We start from the raw sequence: 22,123 nt of genomic DNA on the forward strand, positions 1-22,123 counted from the left end.
CGGAGCTGTAGCTGCCAGCCCATACCACAGCCACAGCAACGCGGGATCTGAGCCGTGTCTGCAGCCTACACCACAGCTCATGGCAACACCAGATCCTTAACCCACTGAGCAAGGCCAGGGATCGAATCAGCAACTTCATGGTTCCTAGTCAGATTTGTTAACCACTGAGCCATGACGGGAATTCCTCCAAGAACTCTAAAATAAGAGTTGGTAATGGCTTCCCTAAAATATATTTGGAAAAAACTATTAAATTAAACATCAGTTCTTAATTTCAGTCATCTAGACATGGGTTTAGGTTTATAAAAAAAATTTTTAACAACTCTGTAAGTTGGTAGATGAAAACATAGTATGGTTTGCTGTTTTCTTTCATGCATTTAATTTTTATGCACTGCAAAATGAAGTTAGTTGAAAAATTTGTATTTGGATTATAACTACTTTTTTTCTTTATGAAATGTTATTAAATAAAAACCTTTCACCTGGTATTATATTTCAATTAATTTTAAATAACTTTCCAGTAAGAGAATTCAACAAAACACTTCTCATTCAAGAACACATGTATTGGGGAGTTCCCGTTGTGGCGCAGTGGTTAACGAATCTGACTAGGAACCATGAGGTTTCAGGTTCGGGCCCTGCCCTTGCTCAGTGGGTTAACGATCTGGCGTTGCCGTGAGCTGTGGTGTAGGTTGCAGACGCGGCTCGGATCCCGCGTTGCTGTGGCTCTGGCGTGGACTGGCAGCTACAGCTCCGATTCGACCCCTAGCCTGGGAACCTCCATATGGTGCAGGAGCGGCCCAAAGAAATAGCAAAAAGACAAAAAAAAAAAAAAAAAAAAAAGAACACATGTATTATTTGAATTAAATTCACCCTGTAGCAGGAACAATGGGATTTAGTCAGATTAGTAATCTCTAGCCTCAGATCATAAATTGCTTATTCTAGTAATGGAAATAAATAGGTCAAAAAAAGAATGTAATAAACATTTTGAATATATTTGAATTTTATTTGGTAAATAATACAAATTCTTTAATTTTGGGGGTTTTGGTTGTGGTGAAATTATTTCTGACCCAAAAAAACTATGTATTGGCTGTGTAGTTTGAAATTACTTTGTGATCTATGTGACTTAAAAAATGTAAAGACATAATATTATGAATTAATCTTTAAATAGATTACTGTTTTCCACATTGGATCAGATGAACATCAAGATATAGATGTAGCAATACTAACTGCACTGCTTAAAGGTAAGGCTTAGCATCTTTTATTTGTAAAAGCTTTCATTTACAGCCTTTTTATATAAGTTAGGATTTTTTTAAATTTGGCTAAATGTTTGGGAATTGATTTTTTTCAATAATTTTTCATTGTAAAATATACAACAGTGTTCATTTTCTTCAACAATAAATTTGCTTTTGTTTTTATCTTATATAATTTTAAGGTTCATTGCAGGATTTATGCAGTCTAACTTAATTATTCTGCTAAGTATGTGTTGAATGTATCATATTTTTAATTGGCTGAAAAACAGCTGTTTAATAGTAATAAAGTATTAGTTGATAGAAATTAAGGGTAGGATTCTTGGAGTTCCCATCGTGGCTCAGTGGTTGACAAATCTGACTAGGAGCCATGAGGTTGCGGGTTCGGTCCCTGCCCTTGCTCAGTGGGTTAACGATCCAGCGTTGCCGTGAGCTGTGGTGTAGGTTGCAGACGTGGCTCAGATCCCATGTTGCTGTGGCTCTGGCGTAGGCTGGTGGCTACAGCTCCGATTTGACCCCTAGCCTGGGAATCTCCATATGCCACAGGAGTGGCCCTAGAAAAAGGCAAAAAGACAAAAAAAAAAAAAAAAAAAAAAGATTGGTAGTAAAAAGATGAGTATTTCGTGGAAAAATGAGTTACAATTGTAAATTTTTTTTTTTTTTGGTCTTTTTGTCTTTATTACTACTTTTTACTTTTTGTATCTACTACTATTGAAAACTAAGTACAGTGCATAAAGCAGGCTATTGAATACTTTGTATACTATGACTCACTTTTGCATAAAGTATTAAAAATATAAGTATGAATTAATATATGTATAGAAAAGTGCCTGTAAGGAAATTTTTCAAAATATTAACATTCAGTACTATTTGCTATGATAGCAACAGGTCATGTTTCTTTTCTATTCATTGTTTTGCATTCTGAATTGTTTGCAATGAATGAGGCTGTGTCTTTTCTATAGTTGGAAAATAAAAGTCCTCAACCCTGGGGTTACTTTATCTTTCTGAGGCAGGTTACCTCTGAACAGTGACTGATACCAGCTGTGTAAGTTAATTGAAGGGGAAGGGGAGATTTCATAAGTATTCACATTTTAATGGAGATAAGTTAATTGAACTTGTCAATTGTTTTCTGTATTTATTTAGGCACTAATGCATCTGCATTTGACCAGCTCATCCTTACATTGGCATGGGATAGAGTTGACATTGCCAAAAATCATGTATTTGTTTATGGACAGCAGTGGCTGGTATGTAAATAGTCTATAAAAGCAATGTAGTTAAATTAAACTAAGTTAATAACAAAGTATCTGTTGGAATTGTGACCTAACTTGACATTTTACCTGTCAGTCAAAAGTGCAAAATGACGGTAGCCTAACATTTCTGCAACATCTAGATCCATTTAGAATTGAATAAGTTCTCTTTGCCTGTTGATAAACACCATGTTTTTTATAGGGCATAGGTCTCTAAAAATCCTATAACCGAAAGAAGTTTTAGAAGTTGTGCTCTTTGCATCTATGTTTGTGAGGAATTTTGGCCTGTAATTTCCTTTTCTTGTGGTGTCTTTGTCGGATTTTGGTGTCAGAGTAATGCTGGATTTATAAAATGAGTTTGGAAGAGATTGAGAAAGATTAGTTCTTTCTTCTTTTAATGTTTGGTAGAATTCACCAGCAAAGCTGTCGGATCCTTAATCAGTCTGTTCAGAATTTCTTTTTCATCATAATTCGGTCTTGATAGGTTGTATGTTCCTAGGAATTTGTCTGTTTTTTTCTAGGCTGTCCAATTCGTTGGCATATAATTGTTCGTATTAGCCTCTTAAGATCCTTTGTATTTCTGTGGAATCACTTGTAACATCTCTGTCATTTTTTATTTTGAGTCCTTTTTTTCTTCCTGAATCCAGCTAAGAACTTGTTAAATTTTTTTTTTTTTTGGTCTTTTTGCTATTTCTTGGGCCGCTCCCGCGGCATATGGAGATTCCCAGGCTGGGGGTGCAATCGGAGCTGTAGCCATCGGCCTACGCCAGAGCCACAGCAACTCAGGATCCGAGCCACATCTGCAACCTACACCACAGCTCACGGCAACGCCGGATCGTTAACCCACTGAGCAAGGGCAGGGACCGAACCCACAATCTCATGGTTCCTAGTTGGATTCATTAACCACTGCACCAAGACGGGAACCCCGGAGTTTGTCAATTTTATCTGTTCAGACAGCTAGCTCTAGTTTCATTCTAGCTGTCTTTTCTGTTTCTGTTTCCTTTATATTTTTTCTGATCTTTGTTCCTTCCTTCCTTCTACTCTCTTTAAACATTGTTTGATCTTCTTTTTCTGGTTTCTTGAGGTGTAAAGTTGGATTATTTGAGACTTTTCTTGTTTTATGAGGTAAGTATTTATTGCTATGAACTTCCCTCTTAGAATTGGTTTTTTGGTTTTGTTTTTTTTTAAAGGGCTGAACTCCTGGCATACGGAGGTTCCCAGGCTAGGGGTATAATTAGAGCTGTAGCTGCCAGGCTATGCCACAGCCAGAGCAATGCAGGATCCAATCATGTCTGTGACCTATACCACCGCCCATGGCAAATGCCAGATCCCTGACCCACTGAGCAAGGCCAGGAATCGAATCCAAGTGTGTACTGTTGGATTTGTTTCCACTGCACCATGATGGGAACTCTTCTTAGAACTACTTTTGCTGCATCCCACAAATTTTGGTGTATTTCCATTTTGTTTGTCCTAAGGTATTATTTTAAATTTCTCTTTTGCTTGCTTCTTTGATTTATTGATTGATCAGTAGTATGGTGTTCAGTGTCTACATAGTTATGAATTTCTAGTTTCATATCATTGTGTTTGGAAAGATACCTGATATAATTTCAATCTTCTTAAATTGTTTTTGGCTTTTTTAGGGCTGTGCCTGTGGCATTGTGGAAATTCCCAGTCTAAGGGTCAAATCGGAGCTGCAGCTGCTGGCCTACACCACAGCCACAGCAGTGTAGGATCTGAGCCACGTCTTGTGACCTACATCACAGCTCATGACAGTGCTGGATCTTTAACCCACTGAGGCGAGGCCAGGGATCAAACCCGCACCCTCATGGATACTAGTTGGGTTCATTACCACTGAGCCACAGTGGGAACTCTCCAGTCTTCTTAAATTTATTAAGACTTGTTTTGTGGCCTCATATGGTCTGTCCTGGAAAATATTCCCTGTACACTTGAGAAGAATATGTATTCTGTTGCTTTTGAATGAAATGTTCTCTATATATCTGTTAAATTCATATGGTTTAATATGTTATTTAAGGTCGATGTTTTCTCACTGATTTTCTTACTGGATGATCTATCAATCTATCCATTGATGTACTTTATATTTTAGGATATGCCATTACCTATCATTTTCCCTACACCCTACTGTGGCACAGGAGTATTTCACCACCTAGATTCAGACTGAAGCCAGACCTCAGGCAGCAGCTTTGGAAAATCTTCAGCAAAATATTAGCAAACTGAATCCAACAATACTTTAAAAAGGGTGATGTATTATAATCAAGTGGGATTTATTCTGGGGATCTGCAAATCAGTCATTGTGATTTATCATATTAAGAAAATGAATGATAAAAATTGTATAATCAGGAGTTCCCGTCGTGGTGCAGTGGTTAACGAATCTGACGAGGAACCATGAGGTTGTGGGTTTGACCCCTGGCCTTGCTCAGTGGGTTAAGGATCCGGCGTTGCCGTGAGCTGTGGTGTAAGTTGCAGACGCGGCTCGGATCTCGTGTTGCTGTGGCTCTGGCGTAGGCCGGAGGCTACAGCTCTGATTCTATCCCTAGCCTAGGAACCTCCATATGCCGCGGGAGCGGCTCAAGAAAACACAAAAAGACAAAAAAAAAAAAAAAAATTGTATAATCAACTCAATAGATGCAGGAAAAACATTTCACATAATTCTGTATCCATTTTTTGAGAAAGACTCTCAACAAAGTAGGTAGAAGGAATGCACCTCAGTATAACACAGCCATATATGACATGCCTACAGCTAACACCATTATTTAGTGGTGAAAGTTGAAGGCTTTTCTTCTAAGATCAGGAACAAGACAAGGATGCCCACTTTGCCATTTTTATTCACATTGTATTGGAAGCCCTAGCCACAGCAGTTGGGCGAGACAAAGTAATAAAAGGCATCTAAGGAGTTCCTGTTGTGGCTCAGTGGTAACGAACTCAGCTAATACCCATGAAGACGCAGGTTTAATCCCTGGCCTCACTCTGGATTAAGGATCCAGTGTTGCGTGAGCTCTGGTGTAGGTTGTAGACACATCTTGGATCTGGCATTGCTGTGGCTCTGGCATAGGCCAGCAGCTGCAGCTCCAATTTAACCCTTAGCCTGGGAAATTAAAAAAAAAAGAAAAAAGAAATAAAAAAGGCATCTAAATTGGAAAGGAAGAAGTAAAACTATTACTCTTTGCTGATGACATGGTGCTGTATATAGAAAGCTCTAAAGACTTGGCCAAAAATCTGTCATTTCTAACAGTAAATGAGTTCAGCAAAGTTGCAAGATACAAAATCAGTATGTAGGAGTTCCCTGGTGGCCTAGCTGTTAATGATTTGTTGGTGTTACTGCTGTGGCTCAGGTTTGATCCCTGTTCTGGGATCTTCTGCATGCCATGGGCATGACCAAAAAAAAAAAAAAACAACAAAATCAATATGAAAAATCTGTTCTCTTTCTATACACTGGTAACAAAATACCTGAAAGAGAAATTAAGACAACAACCCTATTTGCAGTTGCATCAAAAAGAATAAATTACCTTGGAATAAATCCCACGAAGGAGGTGAAAGATCTATGTACTAAAAACCATAATATGTTGATGAAAGAAATTGAAGAAGATACAGAGAAGTGGAAAGTTATTTCATGCTCTTTGATTGAAAGAAACAGTATTGCTGAAATATCGCTACTACTCAGAGCAGTCTATAGATTCAGTGTAGTCCCTGTCAAAATGTCAATGTCAGTTTTCACAGAAATAGAATAAGCAATTCTAAAATTTGTATGGAGCTGCAAAAGATCCTGAATAGTTAAAACAATCCTGAGAAAGAAAGAAAAACCAGAGGCATTATGCTCCCTGATTCAAACTGTGTCACAAAGTTGTAGTAATTTAAGCAATGTAATATTGGCATAAAAATAAATAAAATAGATCCGAGGAACAGAATAGAGAGCCCAGAAATAAACTCATGCGCATACAGTCAATTAATTTACAACGAAGTAGCCAAGAATATACAATGGGGAAAGGACAGTCTTTTCAATTATCTGTGTTAGGAAAATTGCAGAGCCATATGTGAAAGAATAAAACTTGACCACTGTCTTACACTTCTCACAAATTAATTCCAAATGAGTTAAGGACTTGAACATAAAACCTGAAACCGTAAAACTTTTAGAAGAGAACATATGTGGTAATAAGCTCCTTGATATAGGTCTTGGTGATTTTTTGAATGGGACAGTAAAAGCAAAAACTACAAAAGAAAAAAAAAGTGGAACTGCTTTAAACTAAAAAGCTTCTGCACATCAAAGGGAACCATCAACAAAATGAAAAGGCAAGGTACTCAATGGAAGAAAATATTTACAAATCATATATGTCTGATAAATGGTTAATATTCAAGATATGTAAAGGAATCATGCAACTCAAAAGCAAAAAAACAAACAACTTAAAAATGGTCAGAGGGAGTTCCTATTGTGGCGCTGCGGAAATGAATCCAGCTAGTATCCATGAGGATGCGGGTTCAATCCCTGCCCTCACTCAGTGGGTCGGGGATCTGGCATTGCTGTGAGCTGTGGTGTGGGTTGCAGATGCAGCTCGATTCACGCATTGCTGTGGCTGTGGTGCGGGCCCACAGCTGTAGCTCCAGTTTGACCCCTAGCCTGGGAACCTCCACATGCCGTGGGTGCAGCCCTAAAAACCAAAAAATAAAAGACAGGAAATCTAAACAGACATTTCTCCAAAGAAGACGTACAGATGGTCAACAGGTACGTGAAAAGATGCTAAGTATCACTAATAATTGGAGAAATTCAGATCCAAACCCCAATGAGATATCACTTCACACCTATTAGAATGGCTGTTATAGAAAAGATATGAAATAGGTGTTGGTACGGATGTGGAAATATGAATCCTTGTGCACTATTGGTGGGAATGTAAAATACTGCAGCTGCTATGAGGAACTTTATGGAAGTTCCTCCGAAAATTAAATAATAGACTAACATGTGTTCCAACAATTCCGCTTCTGGGTGTTTATCTGAGGAAAATGAATGAGAAGATACAGGCACCCATTATTTCTACATTATTTAAACAGTCAAGATAAGGAAACAACCTAAATGTCCATTGATGAATGAACAGATAAAGAAATTGTGTGTGTGTGTGTCTGTGTGTGTGTGTGTAATGGTATATTACTCAGACATAGAAAAGGATGAAGTCTTGTCATTTGAGATATGGGATGGATCTTGAGCACATTATGCTAAGTGAAACAAGTCTGATAGAAATAGATGTACTGTTTCATCTCTCATATGAATTATATGTGGAAATTTTTAAAAAATCAAGCTTATAGATACAGAGAACAGATTGGTGGTTGCCAGAAGCCGGTGTGGGTCATGAGCAAAATGGGTAAAGTTGGTTAAAAGTTTAAAAATAAAATGCAAAAAGGAAAAAGAAACAATATTCTATGTACAGGAATACTTACTATAGTGTTCTCTTGGATGTTTAGACCACTTTTGACTATAGTCTTCCCCATCTTACTTAGTAAATGCCCACAACAGCTTCCCACTTTGAGACCAAAAAAAGTGTCATTTTAAACTTTTCTGTTTCAATCCAATCAATTCTTTTGTGAATCTTTCATGACTACTTTCAAAATATCCAGTTTATCATTCTGGTCCAGTCTACTGTCACCCTTCTTCTGTGTTGTTTAATAGCATTCTTTTTGCTTTCCTTGTTCTCATTCTTCCTTTCCTTTTGTAAATATAAGCTGTATCATACTCTATTTTCCTAGAGCACAGTCCAGAGTCCTTATGATGTCTGTCCCACAGGCTTAACATCATCTGCACCATTATCTTAGATCATCTCTTCTCTTACATGTTACCACTATTCCCTTTGCTCTTTATTATATAGCCATGTTGGCCTTAACTGTTCTTAGGACATATCAAGAATGTTCCTGTCTTTAGGCTTTGTACTTACTGTTTTTTTCTGTCTAGAACATTATTCCCCTCGATGCCTACCTGGGCTGGCATCTTCTTATCTTTCTGGCTTCAAACCAAATATCTTCTTCTCAGTTAGGCTTTTACTGCTCACCTTATTTTAATAGCAATTCCCGTTACATCATTTTCTATGTTCTTCTCTGCCATTTTTTTCTATAGCTTTTACTATCTGATTACATGGTACATTTTAACCATTTATTTATTACTCTAAGGAGATTTTATGAAAGCAAGAATATTTTTCACTTTTGTTCACTGTTATATTCACAGCCTCTTGTAAGTGCTTGACAAATTTTTGCTATGTGTATGAATCAGTAGGATGCTGGGGAAATTAAATGTTAATCCATTCCTTGGAGTATTATCTACCCTTTACAGAGGATGAACTAGATCCTTTTTATCTATGTAATGTAAACAGCAAAGTGCAGAAAAGTATACATAGCACTATCTTAATTGCGGCAAATTCTTTTTATCAATGTGCACACATTCATGCATATCTACATGTCCTGTGTAGTCATAGAGTCTTCCTGGAAACTGTTAATATGGGAATACCTGCAAAGATGAGGAACAGAGGAGAGAAAGTTTTATTTTATACCATTTTGTAGTATTTGATTTTTCTAAACCATGGAAATACATTTCCTATATAATACTTGAGAATTATCAGTTCCTGTTGTGGCTTAGTAGCAAGGAACCCGATTAGTATCCATGAGAATGCAGATTCAATTCCTGGCCTTGCTAAGCGAATTAAGTACCTTGCATCTCCATGAGCTGTGGTATAGGTTGCAGTCACAGCTTGGATCCTGTGTTGTGGCTGTGGGATAGGCCGGCAGCTGCATTCGTGATTCAGCCTCTAGCCTGGAAACTTCCATGTGCCATATGTGTGGCCCTAAAAAAAGCCAACAAAAAAATTTAGTTGTTTCCCCTCTTACAAAATTATAGGAGAAAGGATGTTAATCACCTGTAGTAGTAAAATGCCCAGTAGTAAACCAGTCTTTTATTGCCTTGAATAATCTCATTGGATTTTTGGTCTCCTTAAATAAAGCCTTCATCTCTTTTTGTATTTGTTTTATCTCATGCATATGTTCTATTTGATTTTGTACTTCTTTCACTCTAAATGTAGAGTTTACAGGACAATTGTTCTACTTTTTTTCTTTTGATGTTAGTTCAGTATGCATTGAGGATATAAAGAAATGCTTTTTATTTTAAACTAAAACTTCTCAGGTATGAACATTTTGTCAAGCTCTGTTGTTTCTAGAGCAATGATTATAAACTCAGAACATTTCTTTTTTAAGGTGAAAATTATGTTACATCTTTTTTTATTGTATGAAAAAGAAGTTCTATAAATACATCCTGCACAATTTTTTTTTTGGAAAAATGGTATAAGGCCCTAATTGTATTGAAAATAGAGAAGTAAGAGTGACTTATACTACAAATAGATACTTCAGTATGTAAGTGCTCTTGAATGGCAACATATAAAAGACAAAGGTAATCAGATGCATTCATTTGTACATAGAATCGGTTTAAATGCTACAGCTTTAACGTAACTAATACAGGAATGTTGTTGTTGGTAACTTAAAATCCATGGGGAACAGAAGAGCACCTCTTATAAGTACAGAATAAGAAAAATGGAGAGAGTACCAAGGACCAATAGAGCAAAAGTTGTTAATGTTAGAATAAGTTAATAACAAATCAGACTTGTGTATGATAAGAGAAAGTAGTGAATAATCTTTAAAATAGGAATAACATGCTGTGATAAATTACAGACTGTAAATATATGAGAACATGAGTAAGTATTACATTCTTATGTTGTGCTACATTTTTAAGTGTAGTGTTGGTTATGAAGTAGAACTGAGTGAAGAAAAAAATCACAGAAAATGTCTTTCATCTGGTCATCCATTATCTATAAGGCATGCATTTGGTTTGCATACTCAAAAAAGATTTTGGAAGTCATATCCTTTGCAAAATAATAGAGATTAGGAGTAGATTGGATAAAGAGATGGTAGTGAAAGCAGCTGTAAAGTATTTGTGTAATTATATTGTAAACTTCCGGAGACAGATTCAGAGTAAGATTAAAAAACAGGAGTTCCCGTCGTGGCTCAGTGGTTAACGAATCCGACTAGGAACCATGAGGTTGTGGGTTCAATCCCTGGCCTTGCTCAGTGGGTTAAGGATCCGGCGTTGCTGTGAGCGGTGGTGTAGGTCGCAGACACAGCTCGGATCCTGAGTTGCTATGGCTCTGGCATAGGCCAGAATTAACAGCTCCGATTCGACCCCTAACCTGGGAACCTCCATATGCCGCAGGAGCGGCCCAAGAATTGGCAAAAAGACAAAAAAAAAAAAAAAAAGGTGCTGTTGTATAGCACAGGGAACTATATCTAGTCGCTTGTGATGGCACATAATGGAGGATAATGTGAGAAAAAAATATACGTGTGTGTGTATATATATGTGTGTGACTCAGTCACTTTGTTGTACAGTAGAAATTGATAGAACATTGTTAAGTCAGCTATAATAGAAAAAATAAAAATCTTTTTTTAAAAAGGTGAAAAAAACCCAGTGATTTTGGTATGATTTTCACCACAGTTTTTTATTATATGATACCAAAATAATATTAAAATATCAATGTTAAATATCAGTATCAAAATATTAATATTAATAAGATGATTTTATAATGATTCTCAGTGAAATTTCTGTATTTGTGTCTCCTCTAATTTAAGAATATATGATTCAAGGTCTGTTGAACTCTGTAAAAGAGTGTCTAAACACTTGCAAGGGACCACAATAAATGTTGACTGATACACACGTTACATTAAACTCCAATGGCACGTGTTATATTGCTGTTAAGAGATGTGATTTTTCTCTAATGGTGAATGGTTTCTGTTAAATAAGTACAATCTTGTTTGACTTATATAGTAGTTGTATTTTTGGAAAGTTTATGACAATACTTTGTGTTTGTATATAAAGCAAAATTACTGGATTTTCATTTTTGAGAATCTAACGGAATCATACCAAGTTGTCTGAGATATAAGGCAGTTTCTTTTTGAGTGAGACTGTCTGGCATATTGCGTTATTTCTGGTATCCTTTGACCTCACCCATTATGTTAGTAATAGCCCCAGTTATTCTAAAAAGCCTTTCCTAAATATTTGAGAACCTAGAGTTCCCATTGTGGCTCAGCAGATAATGTATGAATCCTACAAGTATCTATGAGGATGCGGGTTTGATCTCTGACCCTGTTCAGTGGGTGAAGGGTCTGGCATTGCCATGAACTGTGATATAGTTCACACATGTTGCTCAGATCCCACGTGGCTGTGACTGTGGCTTAGGCTGGCAGCTGTAGCTCTAATTCGACCCCTAGCCTGGGCACTTCCATATATGTATATGCCACATGTGAGGCCAGAAAAAAAAATTGAGAACCATTGTTCTGAGGTGTTTTTCTTCACATTTACTTGATAATGGATTCTTTCTTATTTTGTTTTCCCCCATGTTACCCTTGCTGTCCTACAGAATGTTCTCTAGGGGATGCTGCTCTACAGAGGACTTTCTATCTATTCTCTGTATACCTCAAGTCCTAAGTCTTTTACTGTTTTGCATTTTAAAAATTTTGTTCTAAAACTGTTCAGTAATAAATGTATATAAATCCTAAGGACTTGCATTTAGAATTGTTTGTATAATTTGAATGTGTGAAACACATTTATTTATTTTGATACTCTTTTAGGTTGGATCCTTGGAACAAGCTATGCTCGATGCTCTTGTAATGGATAGAGTTGCATTTGTAAAACTTCTTATTGAAAATGGAGTAAGCATGCATAAATTCCTTACCATTCCTAGACTGGAAGAACTTTACAACACTGTAAGTGTATACTAAAATTCTTTGTTGACTAAGTTTTATCATCTTTGGAAAGTGTCATGTTACCTGAACATATTCATTCCTATTGGTAACACCTTTATGTCTTGCTAGATTGGATGAAAAAATTACAGCCGGGCTTAGTATAGATTGTTTATGACATTCTGAAACCCTTCTCCCATTTCTGGAGACCTCATCTGTCACCATGGCCACATACGAAAGAGATGTGGTGTTAACAGTGCTTTCCTTCCCCTCACCCCTTTTTAAGGCTGTAAGATTAACTCCTTAATTATAGAGCCATTATGTTTCTTCTTTTCCTTGGTCGTTTTTTTTTGTTTTTTTTTTTTTTTTGTAACTGGCTGAAGAGTTTTGTTAATAACTTTTATGTACAGAAACCTCCACAGTGTACACTTAGCCCAGTTTGGTGGCCAGTTCTTTGGCCTTCGCCTTTCCAGCTTGGCAATGCGAGCCACTGACTTCGGACCCAGGACGTTGCCTCCCCAGTGATGCCAGATCTCGTCGTATCTGTCATTGTAATTGGTCCTGATGGCTTCCACCAGCTTAGCCAGAGCGCCCTTGGCTTCCGAGTTGACTTGCGTGAAGGCCACGGTGGTACAGGTCTTCCTGTGGACCAGCCACCCCAGCCTGGCCTTGCCCTTGATGATGCAGTAGGAGACCCCCATCTTCCCACACAGGGCTGGCAGGAAGACCACCAGCTCAATGGGATCCACATTGTGATCACCACCAACTGAGCCTTCTTATTCTCCACCAAGGTGGTGACAGTATTTACCCCTGCTCGAAGAACAGGTGGCCTCTTGTTGGGTTCATCGCCTTTGCCCGCAGCCTTCTTCTCAGCTCGGGCCAGCAACCTCTGCTTCTTCTCTTGCTTTGTCTCCGGTCTGTACTTGTGGGCCAGCTCTGTACTTGTGGGCCAGCGTAAGCAGCTGAGTAGCTGTTTGGCAGTCCAAGGCCTGGGTAAACTGGTTAATTGCAGGAGGTACCTTCAGTTGCTTATAGAGAATGGACCTTTGCTGCTGCATCTGGATATAGCGGGGCCATTTGACAAAACGGGTGAGGTCCCTCTTGGGCTGGATGTCCTGTCCAATGCCAAAATTCTTGGGCCTTTTCTTAAACAGGGGTTTACCACCTTCTTGGCCCCCTGCTGCTTCACGACGGCAGGGGCTGGGGTCACCTTCTTGCCCTTGGCCTTCTTTCCCTTGGGCATCTTGGACGACAGGCAGAGAGAGAAAAAAAAAAAGGTCCTTGGTGGTCGTTTATTCAACCAAATTGATTTGACCAATGGAGAAATTACACATTGATTTTTTTTTCTTCTCTTTTCTGTTTTTTACAGTCCTGATTTTGACCTTGTGGTATCCCACTTTCAGCTTACATACTGTTTTTCATTTTTTCTTTTTAAAGAGCTCCTGAAAACTAATTATTCCCTTTTATAAAGCCTTTCTCATTTGGCTTTGAAGTTCATGTTATTAACATTGAAGAGGGTAGATAATACCCTTCTTAATGATTTTCTATAAGTGGAACTATCTCTTGAGGAATACAAATCCTAGCTTTCTAACTTTGACTTCTCTGCACATCTGTTTCCTTCCATTCATCAATTTCTATTTATCTCTTCCTATTCATTCCTAGTGTCTATGTACTACTTAGTCATTTCCAGCCTATACTACTTCAGTAATCTAATTCCCTTGTCTAGTCTTTCTTCAGATCTTTAGCCTAAGTCTGTCTGTCTGTCTTTCTTTCTCTTTCTCACCACAGCTCATGGTCTGTCTTTCTTTCTCTTTCTCACCACAGCTCATGGCAACGCCAGATCCTTAGCCCACTGAGCGAGGCCAGGGATCAAACCCACAACCTCATAGTTCCGAGTCGGATTCGTTTCTGCTGCGCCACAACAGGAACTCCAAGGAAGACACATTTAAAAAAAAAAAAAAAAAAATTAACATATAAAAGAGAATGAGCTGAGAGAACTCAGGTCCTAAGTCTATAGTCTAAATATTATAAAAAGAAAACAGGGAAAAGTAAGGTTAAAGTAACTTATATATGTAATAACAGCTGTAGTCATCTCTAGATTGTATATAGAATTTGAAAGCCAGTAATATCAAGGAAAATAATATTGTTTCTGAAGAAGTAATAGGCTTACCCACTTAACTTTTTGTTATTTTGCCTGTGCCCATGGCATGTAGAAGTTCCCAGACCAGGGATCAAACCCCTGCCCCAGCAGTGATCCAGGCCATGGCATTGACAACACTGGGTCCTTAAACCTCTGAGCCACCAGAGATTTATTATTTATGATAATAAATCTCTTTTGATTTGTGCTGCAGAGCATTAATTGCAGTAAATTTCATATGTAAGTCAAAGCACTGTCTAAAATAGGTTTAGAAGAATACACTTTGAGCTCATTTATCTCAGTCTTGATGGGGGGACGTATATTCCTGGGTATTTTTTCAAAATATAGAATACTATCAAAATAAGATTACTTTACAAATGAAACTTGTGTTTAGTCTACTCTAATACTATAATTAAATGGAAATAAGATAATAAGGAAAAGATAGCATATATAAATGTTAAAAGTTTGTTACTCAAAATGTTTAAGATGGCAGAAACCAAAGTATAGACATTTTAACAAGAGGAAAGAATTTAAACCTCCATTATTAGTGAAAGAAATAGAAATTAAATCTAACATATAATTGTGAAGATTGCAATATTTGCATGACTTTTAGAAAAGCTTTTGTTTTTTTTTGTTTATTTGTTTTTTTTGCTATTTCTTGGGCAGCTCCCTCGGCACATGGAGGTTCCCAGGCTAGGGGTCTAATCAGAGCTGTAGCTGCCGGACTACGCCAGAGCCACAGCAATGCAGGATCCGAGCCGCGTCTGTGACCTACACCACAGCTCACGGCAACGCCAGATCCTTAACCCACTGAGCAAGGCCAGGGATCGAACCTGCAACCTCATGGGTCCTAGTCGGATTCGTGAACCACTGCGACACGATGGGAACTCCCAGAAAAGCTTTTGTGTTTCTGCATAAGTAAAAATATAAGAACATAAGAAACTATAGCTTCTTAAAGGTAAACATAATAATATGAAATGGTTATATCTATTTCTTTGTTCCATTTTATGAATAGAACTTATCTAACTCAAAAACAATATAATTTGTGCAAGAACAAAAGTTCTGTAAGTAACAAAATGTAAGTTTATTTTAGAAGAAAAATAATAGTTTGCTCGAATTTTTTTCTTCCTTAAAGAAACAAGGCCCAACTAATCCAATGCTGTTTCATCTTGTTCGAGATGTCAAACAGGTAAGAGATTATTTTTGTTTTTGAAAATGTTATTTTAAAAAAATTTAGGTCAAGATAAAATGAGGGATAAATTTGTGGTACTATAGGAGTAAAGAGCATAATATATGAAATCAAGAAAAAGGAAAGTTTATGAAATTAAGATCTGAGCTTCTTGTCATTCAGAATAGAGTATAGTGAATTTCATAATACTCATTGGTCAATAAAGGTTAATCATTAGTAGAATGTATATTCTTTTCCTGTGTTCCCAGGGTGTGAAAAGAACATTAAATAAGAACATTGAGAGAAATAGGAAATGGTGATCTTCAGTGGCAGATTTTGCCAGTAAAAAGGCTGAAATGCTTTCTCTCTCTGTATGTTCCCCCCTTTCTCTCCCTCTTCCCCCTTCTTTATAGCCAGTTTCTAATTTATAATAATTTAATATATATAACACTGTCATATGTTCTGAAACCATGCTGTGGGGACTAAATTTGATACAATAATATTCTTCTATTGGGATTCTCTGAATTAATAGTTTTAAATTTTTTTAAAAAATTAGTAGAGGTAATGTAGTGGTATTCATTAGTTTTATTTTCCTTGATGAAAAGGTGCTCATATTTAGTTAATTTCTGAACTAAAATGCTTTCTTTCCAGAACTCTTCATTCAGACTTTTTGTCATTAAGTGTGAGCTTACTATTAAAAAATTGAAGTATATATAGAAGTGTCGTTTTCTGTGTTTTGTAACATGTTTAATACTAAAGTAACATTTCATAGAAAAAATTAGACTTAAAATTTTTTTCTTTGATTCATTTTTTCCATATGCTTTTCCTCACAGCCCTGTTGAAATGTACTTCACATACTATAAAAGTTATCCATTTAAAACGTATAGTTCAGTGACTTCTATATTCAGGGTAGTACCACCATCACCATGATTTCAGAGTATTTTTGAGGCCATTAACAGGCTCCCCCGATTCTTGCTGCTCTTCCGTTCCTTGCCTCTGACCTTGCCCTAGGCAACTGTTAAACTCCTTTCTGTTTTTATAGGTTTTCCTATTCTGGACATTTGAATTTTTTTTAATTTGTTTTTTTTAAATAATTAAACCTTTTTTTTTTCTTTCCAGAAAGCTTGAGTAATAAAGCTTTACTTTGGGGATTTCTTAAACACGTTTACATTATGATTTACTTATGTGGTTTAGCAGAACTATAGGTGTTAATTCTGGAAATCTCACATATATATGCTATTATATAGTGACTATTTTTACATTGACGGCTGTAATAATAAACCTAAATTTTCTACTTCCATAAGTGGAAAAACCTAAAATAAAAGCAATAATTGACTATTTTCTTATTCAAATTAATAAGTTCTTTTGTAAGAGTTATTTGTATAGTTGGAGAAATTGCTTATTCTGTTTTTTTAGATTACTCACTTTATTTAATTTAAATATTTCCCATTCACTTGAATTCATAACAAAGGATATATTTGTCAGATTATAAAATTAAATAGGAGTTCCCATTGTGACTCAGTAGGTTCAGAACCCAACCAGTATCCTTGAGGATGGGGTTTCAATCCCTGGCCTTGCTCAGTGGGTTAAGGATCCAGTGCTGCTGGATCTGGGAGCTATGATGTAGGTCACACACGTGACTTGGATCCTGCTTTTGCTGTAGCTGTGGTGTAGGCCAGCAGGTGCAGCTCTGATTCATCGCCTAACTTGGGAACTTCCATGTGCCATTATGTATGGTCCTAAAAAGAAGAGGAAAAAAATAAAATATTAAACTAGATTTCCCTGGTGGTTCAGTGGGTTAAGGATTGGCTTTGTCACTGCTGCAGTATGGGTTTGATCCCTGGCCTGGGAACTTCATGCCTGTAGGCATGGACAAAAGAATAAAATAAAATACCATACATGACATCTTCAGTCATAAAGTATATTTTTAGGTTGCTTAAGATAAAATAGAAACAGAAGTCTTGTATTTGAGATGAAAATATATTTTTGATTAGTTTTTAAATTGGAGGTCTAAAGAAAACATATCTAAAAAGTGAAAGTTTCACAGATGAGGCCAAAATGTAAAAAGTATAAGCGTTTTTAAAAGTACTAAGTTCGTGGAATTTTAATTAGGAAAATGAAAAGAATGGTGGTAGTAGGAGGGCAAAATTGGTTAATATATATAACCATCTGAGGATTAAACTCTTTTTAAGATTATACAGTGAAATTAACAAAATATTTCATTCTGAAACAGGCAGTCTTTCCAAACTCACAAATGGCTTATGTTCTAAAAGTTCGTTTGTAAATTGATGCCCTGGGAAAATGAAATCCCAGCTCTGAACAGTACTATAAGTGGTAGTTGAATTCTAGTCAAAGCTCTTAACGCTTGTGTAACCTATTAAATAGCCAACATAATTGTCTTAAAAATATTTATAAATATTTAATGGGCACATCTAGAAACACAGTTAACATTTATAGCATTATTTTTGTTGGAAAATGCAACTTAAGTGCCACAGTGAAATACTTGGCAAACTTTACAGGTTTCTTTGCCTCTATGTGTGAAGTATTAGTACAGTGGAGAGATCAAATTCCTTCTCTAAGCCATACTCCTATCCTTTACCACACCTTTAGGACGTCAGAATCCTTACAAATCCTTACAGAATCTTAGAAAAGGAAATAGAAACAAGTCACTCCCTTCTGTAAAGATAGCTGCCAGCAACTTCAACTTCTTATAACAAGTAAACATTTGCTTATTTTGGAGAGTAGGCACATTTCTAGGTATGACATGGAAATGTTAAGAAATACTATTTTGTCTTTTTAAAACTAATGTTTTGTTTCTAGGGAAATCTTCCTCCAGGATATAAGATCACTCTAATCGATATAGGACTTGTTATTGAATATCTCATGGGAGGAACCTATAGATGCACCTATACTCGGAAACGTTTTCGACTGATATATAACAGCCTTGGTGGGAATAGTCGGGTATGTAATGATTTAAGGGGGAAGTCTATAGATCTGCTCTAAAATGAATTTACATACTTTAAAAGTTAAAAATTACTTATATTAGAATGGTGAAAGTAGCATTGTCTTAAAAAAGTGAGATTTTCAACTAAGTACTTGGAAGTATTTTGTAATTGAAGTCCTAAATAAATCATGTTTTTTTGATGTGTTCATATTAATAATACATAAATTGATTTTTAACTTTTTGTGGCATATCAACATATTTAGATCAATAAAAACTCACAAGCTTTTATTTCCAGAGGTCTGGCCGAAATACCTCCAGCAGCACTCCTCAGTTGAGAAAGAGTCAAGAATCTTTTGGCAATAGAGCAGATAAAAAGGAAAAAATGAGACATAATCATTTCATTAAAACAGCACAGCCCTACCGACCAAAGGTATATTTATTTAAATATTACCCTTTCTGGATTTTGGGTTTTCTTCTTTCTAAATTGAGTCTTCATTTTCCTATATACCAAAAGATATTCATTGTGAGTCAGTGATTCCTTTATTTAGTATTCAGCTGTAATAATATCCATAATTTTTAGATGTTTTGGTCAATGCCTAGCTACCTCCTTTTATTCTATATTTACTTGATTAACAATACACAAGACAAAAGCTTTATCCAGACTTTTCTTTCGTTAAAACTATGTTTTATCAGATACTAGTTTAAATATTTAGGTACTTTCTTTAGTCTTGGAAAACTTTGTTACAGAGACTTTTTTTGGAAGTGCCATATCTATAAAAAGTGATTTTGAGCTATAGTAAATATCAATTATATAAAATTAATATTATTTTGATTTGTGTGGCTATATGAAATTGAAGGATAAAGGGTATTTTCTTAAAATTCTCACATGAATGTCATAATGGACTTATTTTAATGAGCCTTATTATAACATTTATCTTCTCTTGAAGATTGATACAACAGTGGAAGAAGGAAAGAAGAAAAGAACCAAAGATGAAATTGTAGATATTGATGATCCAGAAACCAAGCGCTTTCCTTATCCACTTAATGAACTGTTAATTTGGGCTTGCCTTATGAAGAGGCAGGTCATGGCCCGTTTTCTATGGCAGCATGGTGAAGAATCAATGGCTAAAGCGTTAGTTGCCTGTAAGATCTATCGTTCAATGGCATATGAAGCAAAGCAGAGTGACCTTGTAGATGATACTTCAGAGGAATTGAAACAGTATTCCAAGTAAGTAGTGTTTTATCATTTGAAGCAATTTAAACATATGCATAGATGAGGGTTAAGTGGAGGTTATAGTGTCATGCACTAGTTGGGGGTATGTATTTATAATTGTATTGGTAAAATTAAGAGAAACCCACTTTTGAAATGTTTAGGTTTTTTGTTTTTATGGGTTTTTTTTAACTCAGAAAGTTTGCTGCCTAAGCAAAAATGAGATTATTATATTGTTTGCAATTCAAGAGTTAAATATTTTGGCAAAAAAGAAGTGCCATGGGAGTTCCTGTTTTGGTTCAGTGGTTATCGAATCCGACTAGGAACCATGAGGGTGCAGGTTTGATCCCTAGCCTTGCTCAGGTTAAGGATCTGGCGTTGCTGTGAGCTGTTGTGTGGGTTGCAGATGTGGCTTGGATCCCGTGTTGCTCTGGCTGTGGTGTAGGCCAGCAGCTACAGCTCCGATTCGACCCCTAGCCTGGGAACCTCCATGTGCCACTGGAGCAGCCCAAGAAAATGGCAAAAAGACCAAAAAAAAAAAGAAAGTGCCAGAAGTCATTTTAATAATTAACTTTGCGTAATGATTAGATTAGGAAAAGGTCCATTTGAAGTGGTAGGGAAGGAAAGAAAGTGAGGTTTGAGCTGTGTTCTAAGGAAATAAATTTAATTCAACTGGAAAGGCATTTCAGATGGTGGAACTATAAGTATAGAAGAATAAAACAGTTTACAGAAATTTTACAATTAACTTAGTGGAATAATGAAATATTAAGCTAAAAAGGTAGTTTGTAGGAAGCTGTATCATGGAGAATAAGACCTCTTTCCCCACAAATGGGTTATTTTGGAAGAGATGTTACTGAAAATAACTCAAACAGAGATCCTATGATTACTTACCAGGGATTTAAGATTAAAATATTTTTCATATTAGGTTAGTCCTATTCATATTATTCTTCTTCTCTACTTGGAACCATCTCTTTTCTGTGTTTGCAATATTGTATAGACACTTTTTGAACAGAGAATTTGCACATTGTCAGTTTTGGTATCTTGTGAGTCTATAAGTTTACTTCTAGGACCAGGGGAAAGTACTCTTGATCACATATTCAGTCTTGTTCCTAATATTTCGTAATTTCCATGTAGTAGTGTGTATTGAAAATATAGAGCTACTGTGATTCTGATGCCTCACAATTCCCTTAGTGTGAGTGTGGAAATATTGAAAACTGAAACATGTTATGAATGACTTTAAGAATTAATGGTTTAAAACCGAAATTTGGTAATCTGCATACGTTTTGGCTTTTATCTTTTGATAGTGATTTTGGTCAACTGGCAGTCGAATTATTAGAACAGTCCTTCAGACAAGATGAAACTATGGCTATGAAACTGCTTACATATGAACTGAAAAACTGGAGTAATTCCACCTGTCTTAAGTTAGCAGTTTCTTCAAGACTTAGACCTTTTGTAGCCCACACCTGTACACAAATGTTGTTATCTGATATGTGGATGGGAAGGCTGAATATGAGGAAGAATTCCTGGTATAAGGTATACCTTGAAAACAATTTAATATAAAGTATGTTACTAGATAAAAAGAGGAATTAGCCTACCTGTATAGTAAAATGCCTTGATTTGTAAGGTTCTACGGGTGGTGGTGTTGGCATTTTATCCCAAGTGGCATGAAATGGCCTCTCTTTCCCTTTCACACTGAATCCTTGATAGGTGTGATGTATAATGATTGTTGTCCCAGTCTGACCCAGAAGCGTTAGAGCAACAAAAGGGAGTGCTGGCGTTTATAGCCCAGAGCAGCCATGAAAAAAGTTGCTGCTTAATGAAAAGATGATTCCCAAATTCTAAAATTCTGGACCTATCTACTAACTTAATAATCTGTTTTAATTTATTTGACGTATGTTGGATCTGCTTGGTTTTTACGGTTAAGAATTTGGGTAAAATGTTGGCTGGTACTTTTGGTTTCATCGTAGTGAGAGATTTTACTTTAAACTTTCCTTTTTGTTATCTTATGTCTTAAATAAGGTACAGAAATATAGAAGGCAGAAATCAGGCAAGTAGTTTAACCACTGACCGTTTTAAGTGGATAACAAATACTAATCATCTACTAAAAATAGTGGTGAAAGATTAACCAGTAGAAACCCTGATGGACGATTATAATTTCTTTGTGCTTTAGGATTTTGGCAGGTAATACATAAAGTGAAATAAACCTTTTTGTTTATAGAGGCACAAGCTGAGTAATCATGTTATGACATGGAACACTTGCAAAGAGATTTGGGATAAAATTAAGCACATAGCAATTTCATAAGGCTTGAATTTTATTTGAAGAAAAATTATTTTCTGAAAATTGTAATCTGATTTTTTAAAAGGACAAGTCTATAATAATTATTAAATATTTTTATACCCTTATATCA

General features: G+C 36.2%; 1 protein-coding gene and 1 pseudogene across 4 annotated transcripts in view; one reads left to right on the forward strand and one right to left on the reverse strand.

Annotated features, from left to right (window-relative positions):
• Window positions 1-22,123, forward strand: part of TRPM7 (transient receptor potential cation channel subfamily M member 7) — a 104,135-nt gene that overhangs the window by 31,292 nt on the left and 50,720 nt on the right. For all 4 annotated transcript variants that reach the window (XM_021095614.1, XM_003121515.4, XM_013993003.1 and 1 more), the window contains exons 10-17: window positions 1,163-1,235; window positions 2,382-2,482; window positions 12,146-12,280; window positions 15,529-15,582; window positions 18,382-18,522; window positions 18,801-18,935; window positions 19,453-19,733; window positions 21,020-21,248. In XM_021095614.1, the coding sequence (XP_020951273.1) occupies window positions 1,163-1,235; window positions 2,382-2,482; window positions 12,146-12,280; window positions 15,529-15,582; window positions 18,382-18,522; window positions 18,801-18,935; window positions 19,453-19,733; window positions 21,020-21,248 (1,149 nt within the window). The remainder of the gene's footprint in view (window positions 1-1,162; window positions 1,236-2,381; window positions 2,483-12,145; window positions 12,281-15,528; window positions 15,583-18,381; window positions 18,523-18,800; window positions 18,936-19,452; window positions 19,734-21,019; window positions 21,249-22,123) is intronic.
• LOC102160822 lies at window positions 12,686-14,221 on the reverse strand (annotated as a pseudogene).

Source organism: Sus scrofa, chromosome 1 (genome assembly GCF_000003025.6).
Source record: "Sus scrofa isolate TJ Tabasco breed Duroc chromosome 1, Sscrofa11.1, whole genome shotgun sequence".
Taxonomy (NCBI): domain Eukaryota; kingdom Metazoa; phylum Chordata; class Mammalia; order Artiodactyla; family Suidae; genus Sus; species Sus scrofa.